At 41.8% G+C, this 24,850-nt stretch overlaps 1 protein-coding gene across 1 annotated transcript; it reads right to left on the bottom strand.

Moving 5' to 3' along the window:
- Positions 1-1,562: 1,562 nt before the first annotated feature.
- Positions 1,563-24,531, bottom strand: KARS1 (lysyl-tRNA synthetase 1). The gene is made up of 14 exons (XM_056824461.1): positions 24,109-24,531; positions 10,720-10,873; positions 10,207-10,372; positions 7,508-7,601; positions 6,947-7,133; positions 6,658-6,783; positions 6,045-6,164; positions 4,215-4,377; positions 3,925-4,098; positions 3,642-3,727; positions 3,297-3,382; positions 2,826-2,952; positions 2,123-2,266; positions 1,563-1,826 (listed from the first exon to the last, which is right to left on the bottom strand). Exons 1-14 carry the CDS (start codon positions 24,168-24,170, stop codon positions 1,728-1,730), a joined length of 1,788 nt encoding a protein of 595 aa, XP_056680439.1. The 5' UTR covers positions 24,171-24,531; the 3' UTR covers positions 1,563-1,727.
- Positions 24,532-24,850: the final 319 nt, after the last annotated feature.

Genomic DNA, 24,850 nt, shown 5'->3' with positions numbered 1-24,850 from the left:
GCAAGACTTCACACGCATAATAGGAATTATATTGCTTGCCTTCTGAATGGGTGGGGGAGGGGCTGGAGGGACTCTGGATTTCCAAAAAAGAAAGTTGAAAACTTTGAACTGCATTATTTACATTTCCTCACTTCCGTCTAGAAACCAACCAAACAATAAATCAGGTTGTGATTTATACGTTCTAGTTGGCAGTAAATGCCAAAATTAATCCAGCCTATTTCTCACTCAGTCTGTTTCCCCATCTGTAAAATGAACTAAATGCCTTGTTAGACTCACTTTTACCTGTCCCTAGAATGTGTCAAAGGACTTTGAAGGTTGTTGATTTGCTCCACATCACCCAGCATTATAAGTATAAAGTATTTGTTTCCTCTTGGAAGAATCTCAGAGGTAAAAGACCCAACTTTGACACCACGTGCTGTTTTGAGCAGTCTGGCCTCTTTTTACAGGCCAGCTCTGCTGATGTCCCTTCCTTGTTCAACAAGCTATTTTGTGGCTCTAGAAACATGTTGGGCACTTTGTTACAGGCTGGTGTCACAGATGCAAGATCTTTTATCACCTTAGTTACCCCTCTCAGGGCTCTCTTCAGCTAGAGGTCCAGATGTGGTCTAACTAGGGCAAAAGGACTGATTTTCAGAACATATGCCTCTCTTAATGGACCCTAGGACCACTTGTTGGGGTGTCATAGCCATGCTGAGTTGGTTGCCACCAGCCCCCCCCTTTATTCAGAAAACTTGGAACCGCTCTTTGGGACCCTAGTGAACTTTACATTTATCCATGGATAATTTTATCTTATTAGGTGCTCCAACAAGTTAATATCTCCAATTGTGTCTTTGTCATCTAGTGTGTTTGCAGATTTGATGTGCTTGCCAACTTGGCCTTTATCCAAGCCAGTAATAAAAATATTATGCAGCACATATATATATGAAAGGCTCATGCCCTCAAGGAACTTAAATTCTATCAAGGGAATTCATGGAGTAAACAGAAATTAAATAACAAGTAAAGAGGGTCCTGAAGAGTGTTCTAAGAAAATTTCAGAAAGTAATCTATAAGGGGCAGTTAGGTGGCTCAATGGATAGAGAGCCAGACCTGGAGAAAGGAGGTCCTAAGTTCAGACACTTCTTAGCAATGTGACCCTGGGAAAGTTACTTAACCAATTACCTAGCTCTTACTACTCTTCTGCCTAAGAACCAATACTTAGTAATAACTCTAAGACAGAAGGTAAGGATTAGGGAAAAAAAGTTATCTATACTTCCTCCATTTTCCTAGAACCTCTGATCCTTCTTTAAACTCTTGAAACCTAACTTTTGACCACCACCCTCTTAAGGAAAGAACTTGAAAGACTTTTAAAGGAGTTTAAGAAAAACTGCATTATTGCCATAGCAATTTCCTTTCCATAAGAAAGCCTTCTCCAGATCTCTAATAAGCCTTGCCCACCCTGTATCCTAATTTATTTTGGCTGGAAAAAAATATTAGAATTGTGTGCCAAAGTAATAACGTATAAGCAATAATATGGCTGAACTGCTGGTATTCCAAGGCTTAACAAATAAGTGAAATAAAGCAGGAAAAGAGAAAAATGGTTTATTTGGTAATGAGAAGTAGAAAGCGATCCTGGCCACACATCTCTAACTTGGAGACATCTGATGGACTGACTGAGTTATGGTCACTCATATCAGTCCTGCTGGCCCTGAATCCCTTGTTCATAGCAGGAGAGGCAAAGCTCCTCTCCTCTAGTTGGTGGCAGTGGCCACTGTGCCTTCTGACACACCAGAATGAGATGATGCCTCCTTCTTCTCTTCAGGTTTCATGGCAGGAAAGAGAAGGACCTCCTAGAAAAGAAAGTATGTATTGCTTGAGACACAAAGCTCTTCTGCTGAAGATGCCCCAGCCCAGTGCCCTCCTGTGGCAGGAGGCACCTGGAGCACAGACTTGGCATGGAGAACAATCAGCTGGCTCCTGTTTAGCTTCAAACCCACTCTTCACAAACAGGGAAGTACCAGGCTAGCTCCCTATGATGGATTTTTGTTTTCTCTAACTAGGGGCACATAGTATTTAGGTTTGTTCTTGCTTTAGGAATATTATGTCTTTAGTGTAGGGTATGAATGGCCAGCAGTCACTTATTTACCTTAATGTTGTTGGAGTCAGTAAGAAACATAGTGAGTCTGTCGATGCCCATTCCCCAGCCAGCTGTGGGTGGGAGGCCATATTCTAGGGCAGTACAGAAATTGTCATCGATGACCATGGCTTCATCATCACCTGCAGCCTTGGCCTGGAGGAGACAAAGAGGAATGAGGGTATGCTCCCACCTTCAGCGCCTAGATGCCTAAAGTTCAGCTACTGAGTGTATCCTACTCTTCCAGGAAACTCATGGCAATCAATGCCTTGTAGATCAAAGTTGACCTACGACCCACAGATGCTGACAGTTTCCTTTTTAGGAGAGGAATGGAAGAGTACAGAAGAATGGAAGAAAGCCATTTCCCTTCTGAGTCTAGCCAGGCTATGCTGGTCACCCTATTTATAGATAAGTCTGTGGGGGTCTGTGCTTCCCTTCAGAATGACCCTTCAGCTAGAAAGAGCCCAAATGAGGAAACCACAACCCACAGAGTTTAAATGATCTTCACAAGAGGGTGAGTGTGTGTGTGTGTGTGTGTGTGTGTGTGTGTGTGTGTGTGTGTGTGTGTGTGTGTGTGTGTGAGAGTGTGAGTGTGAGTGAGAAACTGAGTGAAGAGCGGGGCCCATGTCTTCCCAATTCCAGTATTGTCCACATCTGTTCAGTAGACCATGGGGTAGATGCTTCCTTGGGACATCCCCTGCTCACTCATCCCTACCTTGGCCTGCTCTTCAAAAAGCTGCCGCTGCCGCACAGGGTCATTCAGCTCAGTATAGGCATTGCATATTTCCTTCTTCATCACAAATAGCTCAAAGCGCTCAGTCAAACCATTCTTGGAGCGATGCCTGGACAATGGAAACCAAAGGACAGGGCCGGGCTTAGAGTCAAGGCTTTTTGGTAGTTAGGCAACTGGGTCTGTGTGCCCTGGGACTACTGATGGGTGATTTAAGAAGTTTAAAGAATCAGACTTAGAGAAGGAAAGAAGAGGAACCAGATTCAAATCTGGGTTCTCACAGTCCAAATCCAGTTTTCCTACTATCCTATGATGGGCTAAGTCCAGTCATCTAGGTCCCAAACCAGTCAAATGTGTACAAAGACATGGCACTATGCCTTTAGGTAAAACTCTAACATACAGAAAATATGAAAGGTTGAAGATCTAATCCCCTCCAAGACAGATGCTGTATCTTACCACTTGGCCAGAGGGCTCATTATTTGTGGGTGGTCACAGATGAAAGTGGGGTTGATGCAGGTCACTTCCAGGAACTCACCTACAAGCTGAACAGTAAAAAACATGTGGCTAGAGAGCAAATTTGAATAACGCTTTCCTAGTCCCAATCCTTGTAAGAGTACCAAGACGCCAGCCAAAGGAAGGCTACAATACCAATATTGCTTCTGAATATCTGGCTCAGGGTTTTCCTATCTATCGAATCCTCTGAAGATGTCTACCCTGGACTCCTCTATCTTCACAGGGAACGGAAGGAGCCACCCATCCTTGGATGAGAAGGACCAGAACCCCAAAGTCACAATCACTTACCTTGTCGAGAAGCCTGGCTGTGGTCCGGGGAGGGGGACATTCCACATCTCTCGCCACACAGATATCATCAAGAATCTTACGAGTTTCTGTTATCCACATAAACAAAATGAGGGGAGGGCTCCTAAACCCCTGGGAAGGAATTTTGTGACTGGAGCAGAACTACAGGGCTTTGTAAACTTTAAAGTGTTATGTAAATAAAACTGAGTTATTCATAATGATATCAACCTAGTTTCTGATTCAATGGCTATGGTCAAGAAGGAACAAACTGGAGTAGCATCTTTACCTTCTGTTTCAAAAAGACTGGTCTCAGGAAGCTTCATTCCAAGAGCTTTCTCCAGCTCTTCCACCATGCTGATTCTGCGGAAGGGTGGTGTGAAGTCAATATCGTAGGCCTGGCCCTCTGGGCCATCTGGATGATAGCTGACCTTGTAACTTCCTGTAATGTTCTTCACCATTCCTAAGAGAGAAATCTGCTCCTTAAAGAGGATCTGCCCAAATCCCACATGCCCCTTCCCCCTAATGAGGGGCATAAGACCTTGAGAGCAAACATCAAAGGTAGGGTGGATAGGCTACCTGATATCATCTTTTCAGTGATCTCCATGAGATCATGGTAGTCTGCATATGCCATGTAGAACTCACAGGTTGTGAATTCAGGATTGTGAGTCAAATCAATTCCTTCATTCCTGAACTGACGTCCAATTTCATAAACTCGGTCAATGCCTCCAACTACCAGCATCTAAACAGAAACAGCAGCTACAGTCAAAGCAAGCTGTGGCTAACAAGTCCTGAAAAATGGCTCGGCAATCCTTAAGGAAGAAACACAATCAACCACCATGTAAAAAAGTATTCAAAATCGCTGTCAAAAAAGTGAAAATTGAACCCTAATCCTAAGGTACAAAATTGTATGAACTGATATAGAGGAAAGTGAGAACTCAATTTATCCTATCTATAACAACTTGTAAAAATAAACGAAGCCGAAAGACTTTGATGGAGGGTCAGGGGTTGGGGTAGGTGGCAGGGAGAAAAAAAAAATTTAATGAAAAAAAGTCATAGACTTGAAAGTATTGTCTGGAAGTACATGATTACCCCAATTTTTTTCTATATCTTTTCACCTGAAAATACAAGCAGTCTCTTTATCAAGAAATATTTATTAAGCACTTACAATGTACCAAACACTGGGCTAAGTGCTGAGGATACATGGTCCCTGCCCATAAGGAGATCACATTCTAATGGAGGCAACAAACAAAATTGCACAAGATACACAGTGTAAAGGGAAGGTGTTATCAAATAAAAGGCACTAGCAGTTTGTGGGTAGGACTGAAGGCAGGCCAGTGAAGACCTCTTGCAGAAGGTGGAATCAAAGTTGAATCTTGTAGAGAACTCAGAAGGGGTGGTATATGTGGGGAGGTGGGAGTGGGGAACAACCAGGGAAAAGGCACAGATATTATGGGGGAAGAGAGGAGTAAGGAGGGAGGTTGTTTTTTTTGTTGTTGTTGTTTAAAAAAAAAAGCAAAAAACCCAAAACTAATAATTTATAAAGCATGGAGTTCGGAGGTGGAGTATTCTTTGGGAAGGATAGCCAAGAAGGCCAGTGATACTCGGCCATAGAATAGGGTGAGCCACTAGAGTTTATTGAATGAGGGCAAGAAGGGTAGGATTGCCAAAAGGGGGAGGGACAGAGGGGGGCAGACTGACCAATAGGCCAGTGTTGGTGAACCCACAGCCTGTGAGTGCCAGAAGGGGCTGTTCCCCTTCCCTCTCTACAGGGCTGGGATGTGCCTCACAGGTGGCTCGAGGGTGAGATTTCGGCACGAGATCGTTTCGTGAACACCAACACTGCAATAGGCTATTTGCACAATAAAGGCTCAAGGCGATGAGAGCACCAGGCGGCAAGCATGTGAGCAGAGAAGATGTATAGGAATGATGTATAGGAAGGAAACAGTCTAGGAAAGCAGGAAAGCTATGACTTGAAAACAGATTGGTGTAGAGGAGCTGAAAATAACCCTGGGAAGGTAGGAATGCCTTCAAGCTTCAGAAAGAGAGTGGGGGGATGGGGGGAATGGATAATGATTTCTGTTTTAGACCTGCTGAAGTTTCCTAACACAGGAAGAGTATGTGGCAGACATATATGGTGAGGCTGTAGTGCTGGGGGGTCCCAAGTAGGCTGGAGAGCAGAGGGAATGAGACTGCCATGAGAAAGGAGAACATCTTCAAGATCCTATTTCTAATATAAGTATGTTGTTTCCTCATACCCATGGGGAATCACTTGTATGTTCTATTTATCTGTGTCTGGCCCAATTTCCCTCTGGCCAATCTGGCTTCTTAATTAGCTATTGCATCTACAAATTCAGTGATTTCCTAGTCATTTTCTTTTCTAAGGGAAAGCATTCATTTTCTTCTGACCTTGTGGTAGAGCTCTGGGGCAATTCTCATATACAAGTTCATGTCCAGCTCATTGTGGTAGGTGATAAAGGGTTTGGCAACAGCTCCACCTGGGATGACGTTCATCATGGGTGTTTCTATCTAGAGAAAGAAAAAGAGTCAGTTGTCAGTTAACTTAGAGATGACAGGTTGTGTACATTTAATACTAATGCTAAGTTAGAAAGTTAATCAAATGAGATTAAGACTTCATGACATCTAGAGACTAATTCTATCTCTATAGCAACTTCAAAAAAATCTCTGCCAGAAAACCAGCAAGGTCAATGCACCATTGAATCTGCCTTTGGGAATCCCCTGAGCCAACATGAGTCAAGAATACATGGGAGAAGTCAGGCATGTCCACCAGGTACCAGCACTCCTATTCCCTGTGTGGAGGCCACTCTGGCAGTTAGGTCCTGTCCTGGAACTTGGGAAATTATGGAAACATGGGGCAACTAGGACAGTGGTAGAGAAAGGATGATCTTTAGAGCAGGAATGGAAGCAAGTGACCTAGAGCAATCCTCAGGAAAGAGCAGAAATGGTGGAGAATGTGCACATTGGGAATGCCTGAATAGATGTTACAAAGAACCATCCTCACCTCCAGGAAGCCCAATTCATCTAGGAAACTCCTTATATAGGTAATTATCTTGGAGCGGGTGATAAACTTCTGCCTCACAAAGTCATTCAGGATCAAGTCTAAGTACCTCTGCCGATACCGTGTTTCCTTTTAAGAAATAAACACAGCAATTAGCAAGTCATATCCTGATCCATAAAATGCAGACATGAGACCAAAGACCTATAGAACAAACACCGGGAGGGGGTAAAAAAAGAACAAAATAGGCATCAAGGAGGGCTAGATTCAGAGGGAGGAGGCACTAAGAGCTCACCTTGTCTTTGAGGCCAAAATGAAGGTGAGGCAACATATGAAGACATGGTGACAGGAGTGTAATCTCATGGGGAATGATGCTTAGTTCTCCCTTCTTGGTCTTTCCTGGATTCCCCTGAACTCCAATAATGTCTCCCCGTCGAAGTTTGTTGTTTATGTGAAAAAATTCTTCTTCTGATTTATAATTCCTGAGTGGAAGAGAGGTTTAAATTTAGTACATAATAACCCAAGTTCAAGATGACCAATGTTTTCACCCTAAATCCCTCACTAAAATTCTGAACATATAAGGCTGCCCCCCTTTGAGATTCTACACTAAATTGAAGGCAAGGTTCTTATTCCTATTTCCCTTCTGGAGCCACAACTCTCTACCCCTGCAATGGTTTCTTGCTTTTTTCCCCATCTATGCATTCAATAAATGTTAGTTTAACTGATTGACTTGAACTCTGTTCACCCCGACTTAGCCTTACCTCATTCTACCTCAGATAAGAGGGCTGAGAAAACAAGACCAACAGCATCTCCAAACCTCATATGAGATAGGCTAGTCTAGGAAAGCTTCTCATACCTGGAATTGGCCATTACTTGTAGTTTGACCCCTTCTCCTCGAAGATCATAAAAGATGAGCTTTCCCCCAGAAGCCCGTTTTGCATGGATCCGGCCTATAAAAAACCCAAGCAAAGCAGAATCAAGAGAACAATTTATATAATAACATCAATACTAAAAGGCAATCAACTTCAAAAGCCTTAATAATCAATACAATGCCCATCCAATTCCAAAAGACTCATGGTGAAACATACTATCCTCCAGATAACAGCTGGTCTCAGCTACGAATAATTTCCCTTTTTCTTTTGGACATGGCTAATGTGGCAATTTGCTTTATAGAACTGTACATATTTATAATGAGTTATTTTTCTTGCCTTATCAATGGATGGTAGAGGGGAGAAATTTTATACACATGACAAAAAATTAGGAAAACTGGACTCATTTTATAGAGGTTCAGTAACCAAACAGAAGACCAGTGCAAAAATCATCGGTGAAGCATGAAATGCACTAAGAACTGTTAGAACTCAAAGACCATTTATATCATGTGAAGATCAAAGAAAACTACTTGGACCAGCATCTTCAAGAACAGTAGATAATAGATCTCTTTCATCTTTTAGCTTTGAATCATCTGATTCAAGACCAATTTCTGGTGCATGGTTCAGTCCACTAGAACTTAAACCAAAAATTCTTGTATCTCTATGTAAAGAAGATGAAGTTTCTATTTCTTTTCCTAAACCTCCAGTGGAACCTGTGATGAGAGTAAGCAGTGCCCATATGTTTATTCAAGGCATCCTCTCAGGGAAGTCTTTCCAGACAAAATATTTCATCTTAATGTGTCAAAGAAGAGGCTGAGGGGCAGCTGGGTGGTTCAGTGAATTGAGCCAGGCCTAGAGATGGGAGGTCCTAGGTTCAAATCTGGCCTCAGACACTTCCCAGCTGTGTGACCCTGGGCAAGTCACTTGACCCCCATTGCCTAGCCCTTACCACTCTTCTGCCTTGGAGCCAATACACAGTATTGTAAAAAAAAAAAAAGAAAAAAGGCTGAAATCTTAGGAAACTATTTTCACAGGGGATTCTTCAATTAAAATACATGGAATTTGCCTAATAGAATTTTAGATTTTCTGCACCCTGATTAGTCTTTAAAACCCTAGCAACCAGGAATGTATACACCTCTACTTAAGCATTAAGTGTTGAGGAGGATGGCCTATGACAGACATGTGCTAGCAAGTGACAAATAAGAAACAACTTACACACCCCCTGGGCTGTGCTAAATCAAGCTTAAGCTACCATTGGTACATGTGAGACATAGGAAGTGATGTACAGAATGGTCTATATATTTTGTGTCACTTTCTCTCTCGGCTCTCTCTCGTCAAGACGGGCTCTTTCAGCATTGGGAATTCGTGGCGGCGTTCTTAGTGTGCCTGGTGAATGGTTTAGGCTGATTCCTTTTTTCCTTTACCTTCTAAAACACTATCCTCCTAGGAGGCCCCTCATCTGGGAGGAGGCCTTGTGGTTGGAAGCCAACCTAGATTGAGAAGGCCCATTAGCCTAGGCCTCTAAACTCCTATCTGGCTTGCCAGAGCAGTCCAATTCCTCTTCTCTCTCTCTCTTTTCTTCTTAATTTCTGCCTTCTATTGTAATTAAACCACCATAAAAAATCCCAAACTGACTTGAGTATTTTATTGGGATTCAATTTCAATTCCTGGCGACCACTAGTATAATATATTCAGTCAATAACCCTTAATTTTTACCTAAACAAGTGTTGGTTAAAGACATTTTTGCAGGGTCATTGATGAACTGCTGTTTGAATTTGCCTAACAAAATTAAATTTCATTGGCCATTTTAAAACATTTTAAAACAAAACAAAAATTCAGAACTGAAAGCCTGAAGTAAAAAAAACAACACCACACACACAGAGTAAAAGGCCTTCACTGGCAAGGTCAGAAGCCAGCTTGTGATAATTAGTGTCAAGAAGCACCCTCTGTACTTGTATCAGGTTTATGGCAAAAAGTAGAACAAAGCTAATTCAGATATACTAGAGAGAAAAGACTCTTCTAATTGAACTAAGAAAAATAGCTGCTTTGATTCAGAAGGATCAGAATTCTAATGCTATCACATCACATCCTCAATTATAAGCATTTACCTCAGCTAATGAGTTCCATATTTTTCATGAACCTAAAGCCATGAGGGGTCCTGCTTTTGGGGTGCCACAACTCCTACAGGATAGCACAGGACCTGTTTCCTCATTCACAGATGCCTTAGCACATCCCTTCTAAATACAACTGGACTCCTCAAGATTACCATACTTGTTTGTGAAGAGCTACAGTAGAGGTATTCCAAATACAGAAATCTCTCCCCTTTCTACAAATGAACCTATAGATTGAATATACTTAAAAAAAAAACCCCAAAACCCTTACCTTCCACCTTAGAATCAATACTGTGTTTTGGTTCTAAGGCAGAAGAGCAGTAAGGACTAGGAAATGGGGGTTAAGTGACTTGCCCAGGGTCACACAACTAGGAAGTGTCTGAGGCCACATTTGAACCCAGGTTTCCTGTCTCTAGGGCTGGCTCTCAGACCACTGAGCCACCTAGCTGCCCCCCTCTGAAAGTACTTTTCTTAAAAAAAAAAAAAAAACTTTCCACCAAACCTCTTCATGGCATGCTGCAGAACAAAAACTTTAGTAGGGTTATTGCTGGACAGAAGAGAATACATATACATACCTGCCACTCTCACAGTGATATCAGTCAGGTGGTCACCTGGTTGTAAATTATTATATTGTTCAATGAAGTGGGTGAGTGAGGTGTCTACATGAAACTTGTGTGGGTATGGGTCTTCTCCACTGATCTTCAGTTGCTGGATTGCTTGGCTGCGAATCTTATAATATTGCTGCCAAAAAAAAAACACAAGAGTCCAAGTCATCAAGTCAGTTTATTAAGCCCTTTCTATGTGACACTGCCTTTGAAATATTCAAAGCAACTTCAAACAGGGTCTTCCCCACACTCTCTGGGGGAAGCTCATTTGTTTGGGTCATTTATAATCTGATTATAAATACATAGGGAGAGAGAAAAATGAAAGGGACCAGAGTCAAATATATTCAGATGACAAATGGAATAACAAAATCATTCTAGGATATCACTGGGACCACCACTCTTGGCCATCTACTCTTGGCATGTCCTACTTTTGCCTTCCTATCACTTTCTAGCTGATAATGGACAAACAGTTCAGAAACTCACATTTGGGTCCAGGATCTCCTCATCAGCAAGCACACCGTTGTCAATAGAGTGATTGGTGGTGGAGGCTTGATTCAGCTGCTTCTCACTGAGTTCCTTATGCTTTGCCTCCTTCTCAGCTAATTTCTTCTCTGCCTTCAAACGTCTCTTCAGCTCACTGTGGAAAGATAACAAAATTTAGTGTGGCAATTGCCTGGGGGAAACCAGTGTGAGCAGGCCCCCTCACTCTAGCTCAGTTCTCTCAAGCTTGCCCCTGTATTCCCAGAAAGGAAGTTCTATATATGAAAAGAAGCAGGTTAGTGCATATGGCCAAGAAAATTGGCTCTTTGTCATCTGTGGGACAATAAAGAGCTCTTGGTCTCTTCCCCCTTCCAGGAGCTGAGCCTGGCACTTAGTGTGCCTCCCCCTATTCCTGGGCAGAATAGATCATTGCAAACTATAATTCTCAGAAAATGAAGCTCTTATTCAGGAGACAATCTAGTCAGAATCATGGGAAAACTACATTGATTTACACTTAAGTCATTTGCTACTTTCCCAAGAAGAGGACTGAGGACTTCTCTTTACATTTTATCTCATTTAGGATCACAGCTTTGGAGATGGAAGAAGCCTTCAAGACACCTATCTGACCCCCCCTCATTTTACAAATGAAGCAGCAGGCTCAGAGAGGCCACAGAGCTAGTAAATGCCAGGATAGGATCTGAACTCAGGTCTTTCTGTACTCCAAGTAGAACATTTTAGCCATGCATTAAGGCTACACACACGATGGTCATTTACATAGTTTAGTATAATTTTTCAGGTATGAGGAAATAACCACTAGACTAGACCTGCCCATCTAACCTTTCACTGTATCCAAAGGACCCCCCCAGGCCTTTCCACCTACCCTGAACTGAATGCTCCTTCGGATACTTGCCTCTCCTTCAATTAAAATTTCAGTTCCTTGAGAGGGGTATTTTCAATAGGACAAGCATCTACCTACCTACCATCTTTCCTTAACTCTATTTTCCTTTGTCTCTTCCCTAAGATTGCCCCTTTAATCATTACTTCTTTATAATCTTTACATTTTCTTTAACCACCCATATGGTTTCTTTCAAAATTTACTCATATTTCCCATTAAACAACTAATCTTTTTATTGTTGTTTTCAATCATTTCTAATGCTTCAGAATTCCACTTGGGGTTTTCGGAGCAGAGATACTGCAATGGTTTGCCATTTCCTTTTCCAGCTCATTTGACAGATGAGGAAACTGAGGTAAACAGGATTAAGTGACTTATCCAGGGTCTCATAGCTATTAAGTATCTGAACATAGGTCGTCCTGACTCTAGGCTTGGCATTCTATCCTTTGTGCCACCACAAATCTTTTACTTACAAAAATTAAGAAAAAAATGCTTTTGTAGTTCTTTTCTCAGTAGATTATAAACACCTTAATTTTCCCATTGTTTATGCCAGGCACTCAATCAATTCTTGTAGCAGGGCCAGGGCTTCTTGTACTCCAAATCCAGTGCTCTTTTAATTATCCCATTCTTTTTTTTTGGGGGGGGGGGAGCACTTATTTATTTTATTTTTAGTTTTATTATCATACAAAACACATTTCTACATTGGTCATTGTTATAAGAGCACACTCATACAAAACCAAAATTCCCAAATAACCATAAATACACTGATGTGAAAGATAGTATGCTTTGATCCACACCACATCTATCTGACTCCAACTGTGCTTTCTCTGCAGGTGGATTGCATTCTTCATCATTTCAGGAAGGTCCCAGATCATTGCAGAAGCAAGGGTAGTCAAATTTTCATATTTGATCATTGTATAAGACTGCTATTATTGCGTGCAATGTTCTCCTGGTTCTGCTTATTTCACTTTCATCAGTTCATGCATAGCTTTCCAGCTTTTTCTGAAATCATCTTGCTTATCATTTCTAATAGCATTTGACCAGATTTTAACCTATAAGACCATGTCTCCTTAATGGAAGTGACACCAGACCAAAAATTGTTATCTATTTTAGTGTCCACTGACTCCTGCCAGATGTGCAATGAAAATATACCCTCTACCCACTCATTCCCAGTGTTTTAGCACTTTGTGAGTCCAAAGGTCATTAATATGTACATATTTCTAATGAATACCTCAACCAATAAACATCCTTAATTAACCAAATAATGAGTATGGATTCCTTCCTTGGTAATTATCCCATTCTTGCCACTAAGCAATTCCCTTCTTTTGCCTAACAGGACAAGAGGGCAATGCAAATCACTGGCTTTTTTTTAAACAATCCATTTCACAGGGCTGGCACCAGTGTTCCTAGGCACAAGATTAACTTGTTTTGTATGTCTCATAGATAAAACCCAGAATGAATCACTCCTGAAGAGTTCCACTAGTGTTTAGCAAGAGAACCGGAAACTAAAAGGCGTGATCAAATGGATCCAGGACATCTGTTTAAGTAAGTCAACAAGTGAGCTAGACACCATGCTAAATGTTGGAGAAAGGCTCTGCCCCCTCCACATCCTACCCTCAAAGAGCTTGCATTCTAACAGGGAAAATGTATAAATAACATGATGTATAGACAATATATACAGAAGAGCAACAGATGGAAGGGCTTCTCAGAGGGGAAGACACTAGCACATGGTGAGAACCAGGAACTGCTGCTTGCAGAAGTTGGTATTTGATCTGAGGCTTGAGTAAAGACTAAGAAGAAGCAAAAAAGAAACAGAAGTCAAGAATTCCCAGGGAAATAATGAAAGAAGTAAGAATGAAGAGGGCTCAGCAGTAGCATCAGATTCAAAATTGTAGGACAAAGTAGTAATGATCAAAACGATTTGGTATTGCAATCTTGTTTTTCTGCTGGGTTTCCTACATAGAAATGCCTTTCAGTTGGTGTTTGTAAAGTTCAGAATTTAAAAAAAAAAAGGCAGTTATTTGGTATTGGTTACAAAAGAGATGTCAATCAGTGAAACAAAAGTATACAAGATAACCAAATACAGCAAACCAGTAAAGTAGCTTAATGGTTGATAAACTGAAAGACCTGAACTACTGAGGTAAGGTTTTAGTTCTGGAAAAAAAGGGCTGGGAAAACTAGAAGGTTTTTAGGAGTAGAGCAACATCTGACCCCAAAGCCAAGATAAGCTCCAAAAGGAGTTAATTAATTGCTTATTTACCTTACTAAGGATGGGGGTAGGGAAGGGAGAGTGGCAGGGAGAAAAAAACAATGTAATTCTTTAAAACATTATTCATTAGAACAGTAGAACAGATTAGGTACATGACATACAGTAGCATAGTATTTGATAATCCCAAAAACTATAGCTAGTAGAGTCAAGACATTGTCTTACAAAAACTGTTGTGAAAAATGCATAGCAGTGAGGTAGAAATTAGGTGTGGATCACCAAGACTAAGACTTTAAGGACAGGAGTCATTCCCCAACTAATGTGACACCATGTACCAAAATAAACTTCAAATGGCTCCATGATTAAGACTGAAAGGGTCACACTATTACAGGAAAAAGGAAGTTAGAGGAACAAGAAGGCATCTTTCATAACTATGTATAAAGATAGGGGAAGAGTGCATGACCAAACAAGTGATACTGATGATCACAGAAGGTAAAACAGATAATTGATTATTTAAAATTTTGGCACAAAGTCAATGCACTTAAGATTAGAAGGACAATTTGGAAAATAATCATTGTAGCAAGTTTCACTGAAAAAGATCTTGTATCCAAGATATACAGGATGTACCAAAAATCTTGATGAATTTCAAGCTACTGAGATTTACATCTATACCAAGACTCCCTATATTAATTAGAGAAATAAAAGTGAAAGCAATTTTAACATTTGGTCTCACCCACCTGGTAGGCAAAGGTAACAATAAAGGAAAATTACAGTTGTCAGAAACTTCCCACACTAATCCTAGAGATCCAATTTTGGTTTGGCCATTCGGAAAAGCCAGGTGTCTTCTGTCCTAAATTTTCTTGTCCATTTGGGAGCCCCATTGGGAGTCAAAATTGCCTATTACATTACATGTCAGGCAGAAAGCAATCAGTTTCAATAGTAAAACTAAGATAAAAAATAAGAAATTGAGTAATCAATTTCCTCCTCACTCAAACATACTGGGAAAAAACCAAACCCACCCAAGAACAGGGGTGAACAATTTCTGAAATCTCATAAATACAGCTTTTTTTTGTGTGTGATGTGAAACCTCAGAGAAAAGCAAGGAGGAGAGAAATGTGAAATGAACATTTTCCATTTTCAGTTTCACTCTGTGGACCACAACAGGCTAAAAGTCAAAGCTTTATAAAAGTAGTGATTTGTGCTACAGAAAAAGAAATTTTCGGAAAAAGTGTAAAATTGGTTTGTATTTACCTTATTTAGAGACAAGAACTGGGGCAACTAGGTAGTGCAATGGATAAGCTATAGGCTTCAGAAGCAAGAGTTCAAATTTGACCTTCAGACTTACTAGCTGTGTAACCCATAACCCTGGACAAGTCACATAAAAATCTCTGTGCCTCAGTTTTCTCATCTGTAAAAGGATGACAATCAATAATACCTATCTCTCAGAGTTGTTGGTGAGCATTAAATAAGATTATGTAAAGCACTTTGCAAACATTATATAAATGCTAGCAATTATAATTATTACAAGCAAACAACAACCATCTCTTAACAGAGACAGGATGGACCAGAGGTACAGAATGAAACAAATTTTCAGAAATGGTCAGTGTGTTGACATGTGTTTTGCTTGATTATACATATCTATTGGGTGGCTAGGTGGAACAGTTAGTGGATAGAGTGCTTGACCTGGAATCAGGAAGACTTCCCTGAGTAAGTCACTTCATCCTGTTTGCCACAGTTTCTTCATCAGTAAAATGAATTGGAGAAGGAAATGGCAAACCACTCCAGTATCTTTTCCAAGAAAACTCCAAATGGGGCAAGAGTCAAATATGACTGAAAAAAGGACTAAACAACAGAAAGATTAGAGGGAGGAGGAGATAACTGGCTCCTGGCTGCTGTGTGCTAATGCAAAAAAGGATTCATACTGGATCCAATTCAAGGTGGGGGGATGAATTTTTGACAGCTCTCCCCAACTACCCCTTCCCAGCAGTCTTTGAACTCTAGACTTTGGCACTCCACCTCCTCTGCAGGCTCCTGACTCTCCTCAGAAACCCCTTCCCCTGGAAGTCTGCTCCTGTAGCCCTTCTTTCCCCAATTGGCTGGGGCCTCTCTAAACCTTCATTTTAAGGATACTGGGGTCAGCCTTGTCTTCATTCCCCTTGTACTCCTGACTTTCCTGGATTTTCTCTGGGACACACCAGGTTTCTTTCATCACCTCCTCTCTCCATATCCAGCTGCCTTTCATGTTTACCTTCTCCCAGCAGAATATAATGCCCTGGCATATAGAAAGGAAGGACTTGAATGCTTGTTCCTCTGAGAGGACAATGCATGTATACAAATAGAGCTTTCTCCTTTTCTCTCCCTTTGGTCCTCTCCCTCTTCCATTCACACACCTCTGAGGTATAATTCTTAGTAATATCTTGCAGGCTATTTACCCCTACCATTACCCTCTGGGTGACCCACAACTAATTCTTCAGAAAAATGTGGTATCCCATACTATCACTGAAGAACACTGACATTAAAAAGATGGACGGTCTTATTCAACTCTGCTTACTGTTCACACAGGACAGTACCTGTGATATGGACTGATGAATCAGCTCTCTGTAAACTGTCCATCTGATTGTCTGTCTGGCCAGCAGGATTTTCCTAGGTGCAATGTTACATTATGCTGACTTCTGAGTAATTATAGATTTCCTTTAGGAGACCACAATGTTCCTGTGCTTGATACATACAGTTAGAGCACTATCAGCAAATGGAGCATCTAGATGGCCTCACCATCTTTACAGGATCTTTTCCCCATTCAAACACTGGACATGATCAATGTGTGATCTCTCTGGTGAATGTAATCTCCATTTTAGGAGAATTTGGAGAAATTTTGTTATTAATAAAATTAAAATTAAAGAGGGCCAAAAAGCAATGTTACCTGTTTTAGGTCTTTAAAAGAATCTTAGGAGATTTTGAATTATGCAGGAGACATTCTGCTAGAGGAAAGTGGCATTTTGCTGGACAGACTAAAATGCTTTTTCATAACCAATGCTAAATACAACAGAATCTTGGAATTCTTTAGACTTTTGGCCAATTGCGAAGCCATAAAGATGTAATCTAGATAAATGTTTGTGAAAAGTCTGATTGTTCCCTGTTCTTACCTTAAATGAGGACACCTAGTCTCATAAAGATTAATAGGTCAGAACCAGAAGTGACATTAGACATCACTGAATCCAATCCCTCCATTTTGATTAGCAAACTCTAAGTTCACAAAGGTTATCATCAGATAAGGTAGGTGAGATTCAAACCCAGGCTCTCCCCAAAAGTCCAAATCCACTGTTCTTTTCAATGTATCACCTACTGATTTACCACAAGGAAGTGACTTTGGAAATCAGTAATTGACATTCTCAGCCCCCTTTTTCAGCATAATAAAGTTTAATCTTTTTTTCTGAATATCTAGTATTCTCCCCTCATTTGGTTACCTCTGGAATTTCTCCCCAAGTGCTCTCAAAACTGTCAACCACAGCCCAAAGCTACCAATCATTTTCTCCTGGGTCACTTCTCCATCCTCCTCTAGCAATCAATTAGTGCCAGGGATACCCACCCCACCCCATCCCTGACTTCAAGGAGGGCACACTCTAATATGCAGTGATGGTGAACCTTTTAGAGGGGCTGGTGATGTGAGAAATGTCCTCAGGTGTGCATGGAGACTGGGAGGGGAGCAGCAACACCCCTGTCCTCTGGCTTTCTAGTAATGAACTCTGGCGAACTTGGTGTGATGTTGGTGTGATGGCACACATGCCCAGCCAGGGCTCTGAGCGCCCCTGCTGGCACAGACAGGTTTGCCACCATGGCTCTAATGGGTGAGACAAGATGCAAGTAGGGAGGTCCATGTATACTGACCAACAGAGATGGAAGGAATCTCAGGATTGCAGGAGGAATAATGGAAGACAAGGAGGAAGGGCATTGAGGGAATCTAAGAAGAGGGAGAGGTTCCAGGCACAGCAATTGGGGACACTGCTCCCTCCAATAAAGAATGTTTATTATAAAATCTTCACAAAGGTTTTCCATTTTGGGTCTTTTCTGTGTTTAGCCTGCAACAACCTTGGGATGACATGACTGGCTTTCTCCTCTCTTGGTGTTTGTTTTATAAGGTGCTGCTGCTCATTATCTTTTACCATCTGCCTCCTTAAGAGTTTACAAATGAGTTTATCCTCTGAATGGGTGCTGCCCTTGTCTAACATGTTTCCTGGCAGAAGCAGTGTCCAGGCTCTTAGATCTCTGACTGACACTGATTAAACTTCCAGAGAAGTTGTGACAGTGGATTACTTTATTGCCAGCATCAATAGCTCATTTCAATATTCAAGTTGGAAATATCTCAGTTACATATTCTATTTTCTCCTTGTTACAGCTACATACTTTACCTTCTCCTTACTATCCCTTTTTCTAATTTAGTATTGATCTTTGCCCTAAAATATCCTGCCTGTACCTATGCAGCTGATTCAGCTAAATGTCTAAAAATAGAATCAATTTTGTTTTCCTGATGTTATTTGATCCTCACCAAGTCTAATACTTGCCAAATGTCTTCTTGAATTATTTATGAAATAAATGTAAGACATAAAAACATCATTCTTTTATTAGGACTAAACCAAGTTTCCCAACATTTCAAGTTATCTACCCCTAGGTACAATATTTACAAGGAAGTTAGTAAGTATAAAAATAAAAGTTGACAATCTAGAGTGTTATTAAGTTGAGTTCAATTTTTCTACATTCTGCCTATATCTAACCCCCTGCATCTCAGACTCCTTTGTGGGATAGTCTAACTGTAAGGGCTCTCCTAGGTTCTCTTCTCTCTATATACTACTTCACTTGGTGATCTCAACTCCCATAGATTCAATTACCACCTCTCTTCTGTATCAGACATAGGTATAAAAGCTGCAATTACTTGGGGCACAGTGCCTTTTTGTAAAGCTTAATGCACTGCAATATGAAATGACTGAGTATCCAACAAATGTTAGTTCTTGGTGCCCTTTCTGGCTCCAAATCTATGCATTTTAGGACACACAAGTAAAAGCCAACTTCCACCTTTATTGGCTGACTTGTGGCTCTGGCCCCACTCATGTCTCTTTCAAAAATCATTCAATTTCTCTTTGAATTAAATCCAATTCTTTTTTCTATCTATGGCAAGCCTAAGAAGCTGTTAGGATTCAGTCTTTCCAATAACATATCCACTAGATCCCTGAACAAGGTTCTAGAATTTATTATTAACAATGGCAATACTCTTTATACACTGTAAGAAAATAAGTTCGGGCAGACTGCCCCTTCCCCACCCAAGAAGAGAGGATTGCACAGGGCCAAAGAATTCCTTATCTATGGAGCGAGCAGGGGGCCTCCTGGCCCAGAGACATCTGACACAGTAGTTGCTAGGCCCAGAGAAGAAGCTTTTCTGGTATCAGCTTGCACTTTACTAGTATTACCATCTGAGAATTGTGGAGGGATGTGCTCTATGTTGGTACTAAAATGCTTCTAGGGTAGAGTTTAAGAATTCCTGCTCCCAATGACTAGATATTTAGTAGGAAGATAAAAAGGACAGAATCAGATTTATGTGCGCTACAAAGTCCATTAGGTTTAAATACCAATAGTGTAGGCTTAATGGGTTTAGCGGTACCATCTCCTCAATATGGGGTGGAAACTACTTTGGCCAATGCCACTAACCACCCATCTACAATGGACAGACGTGTGTATGGGTCAGAAGAGGAATCTACCAAGTCCTTTCCAGTTCTCAGACTGAGAATTACCAAGAAGAAGTATGCCCTTGGCCAAGCTGCCAGAATGTCGAAGAGGCAGTACTTTCACTTTAACACTTTTTCTTTCTGTCTCTAGGCTCTAAGCCTTGGCTTGTATCTGATGACATAGCTTTCCAGATCTCCCTTTCCAGCTCTGGCTACACTCTCACTGGTCGAGGTGGGGAAGTTGGAATACTCTTTTCTGATGCTACTTCCAGGATAGTCCCCAAGCCAAGCTCTCCTCTTCTGAAGTCCATACCATCCACATCTTCTACCCAGTCAAAACCCTGGAAACTATTGCCTACACACTAACACATCTTTCTCTTCTCCCTCACTCCTGCCCTTATACTAGAGGACTTCAGCATACATACTGATCTTCCCTCAAATACCCCAAGCCCCCAATTTCCTTCTTTATTTCCCATGATCTACTTCTCTATCCCTCCACCTCATCCACACCCAGATTCATCTTGAGCTTGTCATCACCAACAAATGTATCACATTCATTTGTCTTGGAGTCAAAACTGCATATTGTCTCCAAGGCAGAAGAGTGGTAAGGGCTAGGCAATGGGGGTCAAGTGACTTGCCCAGGGTCACACAGCTGGGAAGTGTCTGAGGCCAAGATTTAAACCTAGGACCTCCTGTCTTTAGGCCTGGCTCTCAATCCACTGAGCTACCCAGGTGACCCCTCACATTCATTTTGAAGAACAGAAAGCCCCATTAGCTGACCATAATCTTTCCACCACTCCCCTTGCCTTACCTTACCAAAGCCTACTCTTTATCCACCCAAGACCTTCAATCCCAAGACCTCTCAATTCTCTCCCAGACCAATTACCCCTGCACTACTCTCCTCCTTCCCCCATCTTGACACTTGGTGAACCAGTTCAAATCTACAGTCCTTGAGTCCCCTCATTTTGCCAACTGTCCCCTGGCAAAGCCTCAAGTTTGGTCACTCCCACTACCTGCTTATTTGGGTCCTATGCAAATACTACTGAACAAAAGTGGAGAAAAATCAGGAAACCATGTTGACTGAGGCCACTACATATGTCTAATATATAACCTTAAATGGACCCTCTTTACACTTCTCTAACTCATCATCCCCCTCTCCACAATGGCTCTAACAAACCTTTTCATCCCTCCTCAAACCTTCCAGGGTTCCTATTCCTCTTATTCTCTGAGCTGTGAGAAATTTGCCTCTTATTTTGTGGGGAAAATTGAGGCCCTTCACAGAGCCCCTTCTTCCTCTTATACTGCTCAGACATCTTCTGTCATCTCTTTTACTCCTCACGCCAATGAGGCCCTACTCTTTGCCAAGGCCAACCCCTCCATTTACATAAGTGATCCCATACCAAGGTATTTTCTCTAACATATAGCAGGTGTGAAATTAACATAAAAATAGATCCACAGTTGTTTCACCTGCTTTAATGTAGGGGGCAGAGTGACACACAAGTAAAAGCCAACTTCCACCTTTATTGGCTGATTTGTGGCTCTGGCCCCACTCATGTCTCTTTCAAAAATCATTCAATTTCTCTTTGAATTAAATCCAATTCTTTTTTCTATCTATGGCAAGCCTAAGAAGCTGTTAGGATTCAGTCTTTCCAATAACATATCCACTAGATCCCTGAACAAGGTTCTAGAATTTATTATTAACTTTAGGAATGGGCTCATGGAAACCCCCTTGTGTGGCCTCTGACAGTGAGGTGGGATTACAGGCTTGGACTTCAGAACACATAACCCAGACTGTCCAATCAAAGGCCAACTAGGAGTAACATCATGAGATATGAGCCAGGACAAGCAGGAAATTGGGCTTTTTGGCTCTGTCCCTTCCTAAAGTCAAGCCCACTCTTTGACTGGCATTAATTCATCTGGCCCTACCATGCAGTTAGCTGAGCTTCTTTGTTACCACTTGTAAAATGAGCCAGGGCTAGTTGGGAATTTAGGGCCTGATGAAGCTGCTGGAGACTTTGGTAACCTTTCTCTTTACTAATAATTAAAACATACTCATTTCTCTCCTATTCAAAAATCTATTTGATCTGCCCATCCCCAATAACTATTATCCTTTATCTATTCTGCCCTTTGTGCCTAAATTCCTTGAGATCATCTATATGTTTGTGACTTCTCTTTTCACTCTCTGAAAATCTGGCTCACAATGCTAGATGGCTGAAATTGCTCTCTTCTTCAAAGAGATCAGTGATCTCTTAGTTGCCAAATGGCCTTTTCTCAATTCTCATTCTTTTTAACCTCCTTGTAGCCTCTGACACTATTCTCCTTGATACTCTCTCTCTCCAGGTTCTCTTCCTGCCTGACTACTCCTCAGTAATCTATGCTAGATTATCACTCAGATCATGCCACTAAAAATAGGATCTCACAGGGTTCTGACCTGAGCCCTTAAAATACTTCGTGGAAAGAGATGTAAAGCCTGGAAAGATAGAAAGGGGTTGTTGTGAATGCACTGAATACTCCCTCTTTACTACTTCACCTGATCTCCTAAGGATTTGTAGACCAATGATTCACAAAATCTAATTATCCAGTCTTAACTTCTTTCGTCTAACCTCTAGTTTCATATCTGCAGCTGCCTATTTAGTATTCTCTCAAAACTCAACATGTTGGGGCAGCTAGGTGGCTCAGTGGATAGAGTGCCAGGCTTGTAGACAGGAGGTTCTAGATTCAAATATGACCTCAGACTGTAGGCAAGTCAATGAATTCCAAATGTCTAATCCTAACCTGGAACTGATATAAATTCTAAGACAAAAAGATAAGGATAAAACAAAACAAAACAAACTCAACATATCAATTGTCTTTTACCTTTCTTTGTATCACAAGTTTAACATGATGCCGGCCACATAAGTATTTAATAATACCTGCCTACACACACCAACTAGGCATACTTTGAGGGAGTTCTTAAAACTCTTCAGAGATAAATTTCTGAGTTATAGGAATGAGAAAACATCTGTTGCTTGGAAAAAAAAAATAAACCAAAGTTCTGTGTATGAGCTCAATAGATACACCTATAGAACAGACAGATGATTAGGGAGTTAAGACCTAAGTCAGTGACAGCAAAATTTTTAGAAATAAGATAATAGGACTTGCACCCAACCCACCCAACAGATCAAGTGCCAAGCCCTTCCTCCTCCCCTTACCCCACATAGAGAAGGAAGAAAGGGCTCCCATTGGGTAGCTGGGCAGAGGAGTTGGTGATGTGAAAAAAATCAGGTGCAGTGGAGAAGGAGAAGGGAGCAGCTCCACCCAAGTCCCTCTGTCTTTTTAGTAAAAAACTAGGGAGAAGTGTTCTGGCCTAAATCCAATTTAATATTCACTGTGGGGCTTCATATTCTAAACTCAAACAGGAGAAAACAGAAAAGAGTGTCTAAGAAGTGACTCTATAAACTTTCTTCAAATTTATGAATCAAATGTGAATCTATTTGCTAAGTTTCCAAGAGGGCTCTTCATAAACCTTAGAGATTCTATATACAACTTTGTAATTTTTAGAAATATGGTAAGGATCAAAATAAATAATAAATTCAAGATTTCTTGAAAGGGATATCCGGAATGACATTTTGCCAACTTGGTTTCACTGATAGGAGAGTCAGTTTATTTCAATAAATAAGCATTTATTAAGAGCTAAGAGTCAGGAAGCTAGGTGACTTACTGGAAAGAATGGCCTGGACTGAGGAAGAACAGAGTTTAAATCCTGCCTCAGACCTTAATAGGTGTGTGATTCTGGTCAAGTCATTTAATCTATCTGCCTAATCCACTGAAGAAGGAAATGGCAAACAATTCTGGCATCTTTGCTGAGTAAACCCCACGGCAAATATTGTCCGGGTATGGTCCAAAGGATCACCCAATGAGGGTCAAGCACTAAATTAAACATTCCCTTGTTCTCAGATCTGGCTCACAATCTAGTGGGGAGGGCCGCAAGTAAATTAATAGGTACACTGAAGATATATATTTTATGTATCAACATATTAAGATCCTTATCTTATGCTTAGGAAAATCTGGGTTCAAATCCTACTTCAGAAGCTTCCTAGCTGTTGATCCTGCCTCAGTTTCCTCATTCGTAAAACGAGGGGAAAAATTTTAGGCTAAAAAAGAAAACGGGTCAAGCATTTTGCCACATCTTGCTCAGCTCCATTTACGGGAAAACTCTCCGTTCTGGGGAAGGAGTCTAAAGGAAAGTCTCTCCCCAGATTCTTCTCTTCCTCCCGGGATCCTCCATGGACCCAGAGGGACCCGGGAAAGAGAGAACGCGACTAGAGCACGCGGGTGAAACCGGGAAGGAAAAACCCTCTTAAGACAACCTCCCCTCCCCCCCCTCCCCAACAGAAAATCCCAGGCCTCCAGCGGGGCCCGGTGCATCCTGGGGCTTGTAGTTTCCGGCGGCGAAAGAGGCTTCTTCGAAGCACGTTAGTGCCCACGAGAGTCGAGGAGACAGCGCTGGGCACATCCGCCTCTCCTAGGAAACTGAGTGGCTCCCCGCCCCGGACTCCACAGCCTTTCTTTGACCCCGACCCTCTTGAAGGAACGCTTACTTTTTGCTCAGTTTCGTCTCATTGCCGTCCTCGGTTACCACTGCTCCCTGCACAGTCGCCATCTTCACCCGAGGGCGCGACCTGAAAGGGACGAGCGCTTCAAGAGAGATTTCCGGGTCAAACCCGCTTTTATCCGGGAAGGGGCGGGCCTTCGGCAGAGGCTACGTACTGTGGACTTTGTCTTCTAGGAGGAACTCGGGAGGAGCCGGCAGTCTGAGCTTAATCTCTTTTAGGAAACTACTATGTTTCCACGAGGGTAGGGATGTAGACAGTCCCTCGCCTGACCCCCGGGAGCGCACGCGCACTAAGGCCTTCAGGGGCCTGGTTGCCCTGCCACAGAATGATTACGTCTGGAGGGAATCTGCTTCAGTTTTGGGAGCACGCGCACTAGGACGGAGTTGAGGAAGTAGGGGGAGGAGACCAACTTCAGTCCAGTGAGCGAATGCGGAGTCGGGGAAGTAGGGGGAGGAGATCAACTTCAGTTCACTGAGTTAGTGCTCGTGCGACTGCTCGAGCTAGTGTGCGTGCCAAGGCGGCGGCCTTAGAAAAGGAAAGGGGAATGAGAGAGAACGTTTAAACCAGAGCTGGGGCTGGGCGGGCACAGGCTTACTAGAGGCTTCTTCAGCACTGTGGAGAGTGGTGGCGCGGCAGCCTTGTCTTAGAGCCCCAATTCTGCTTTCGCTACCAAAGCTGTGCCTCCTCTTTGTTCCCATTCTCATTCCCATCCCCATCCCATCAGATT

This window comes from Monodelphis domestica, chromosome 1 (genome assembly GCF_027887165.1).
Source record: "Monodelphis domestica isolate mMonDom1 chromosome 1, mMonDom1.pri, whole genome shotgun sequence".
Taxonomy (NCBI): Eukaryota; Metazoa; Chordata; class Mammalia; order Didelphimorphia; family Didelphidae; genus Monodelphis; species Monodelphis domestica.
This window is presented reverse-complemented; position numbering and strand designations above follow the sequence as displayed.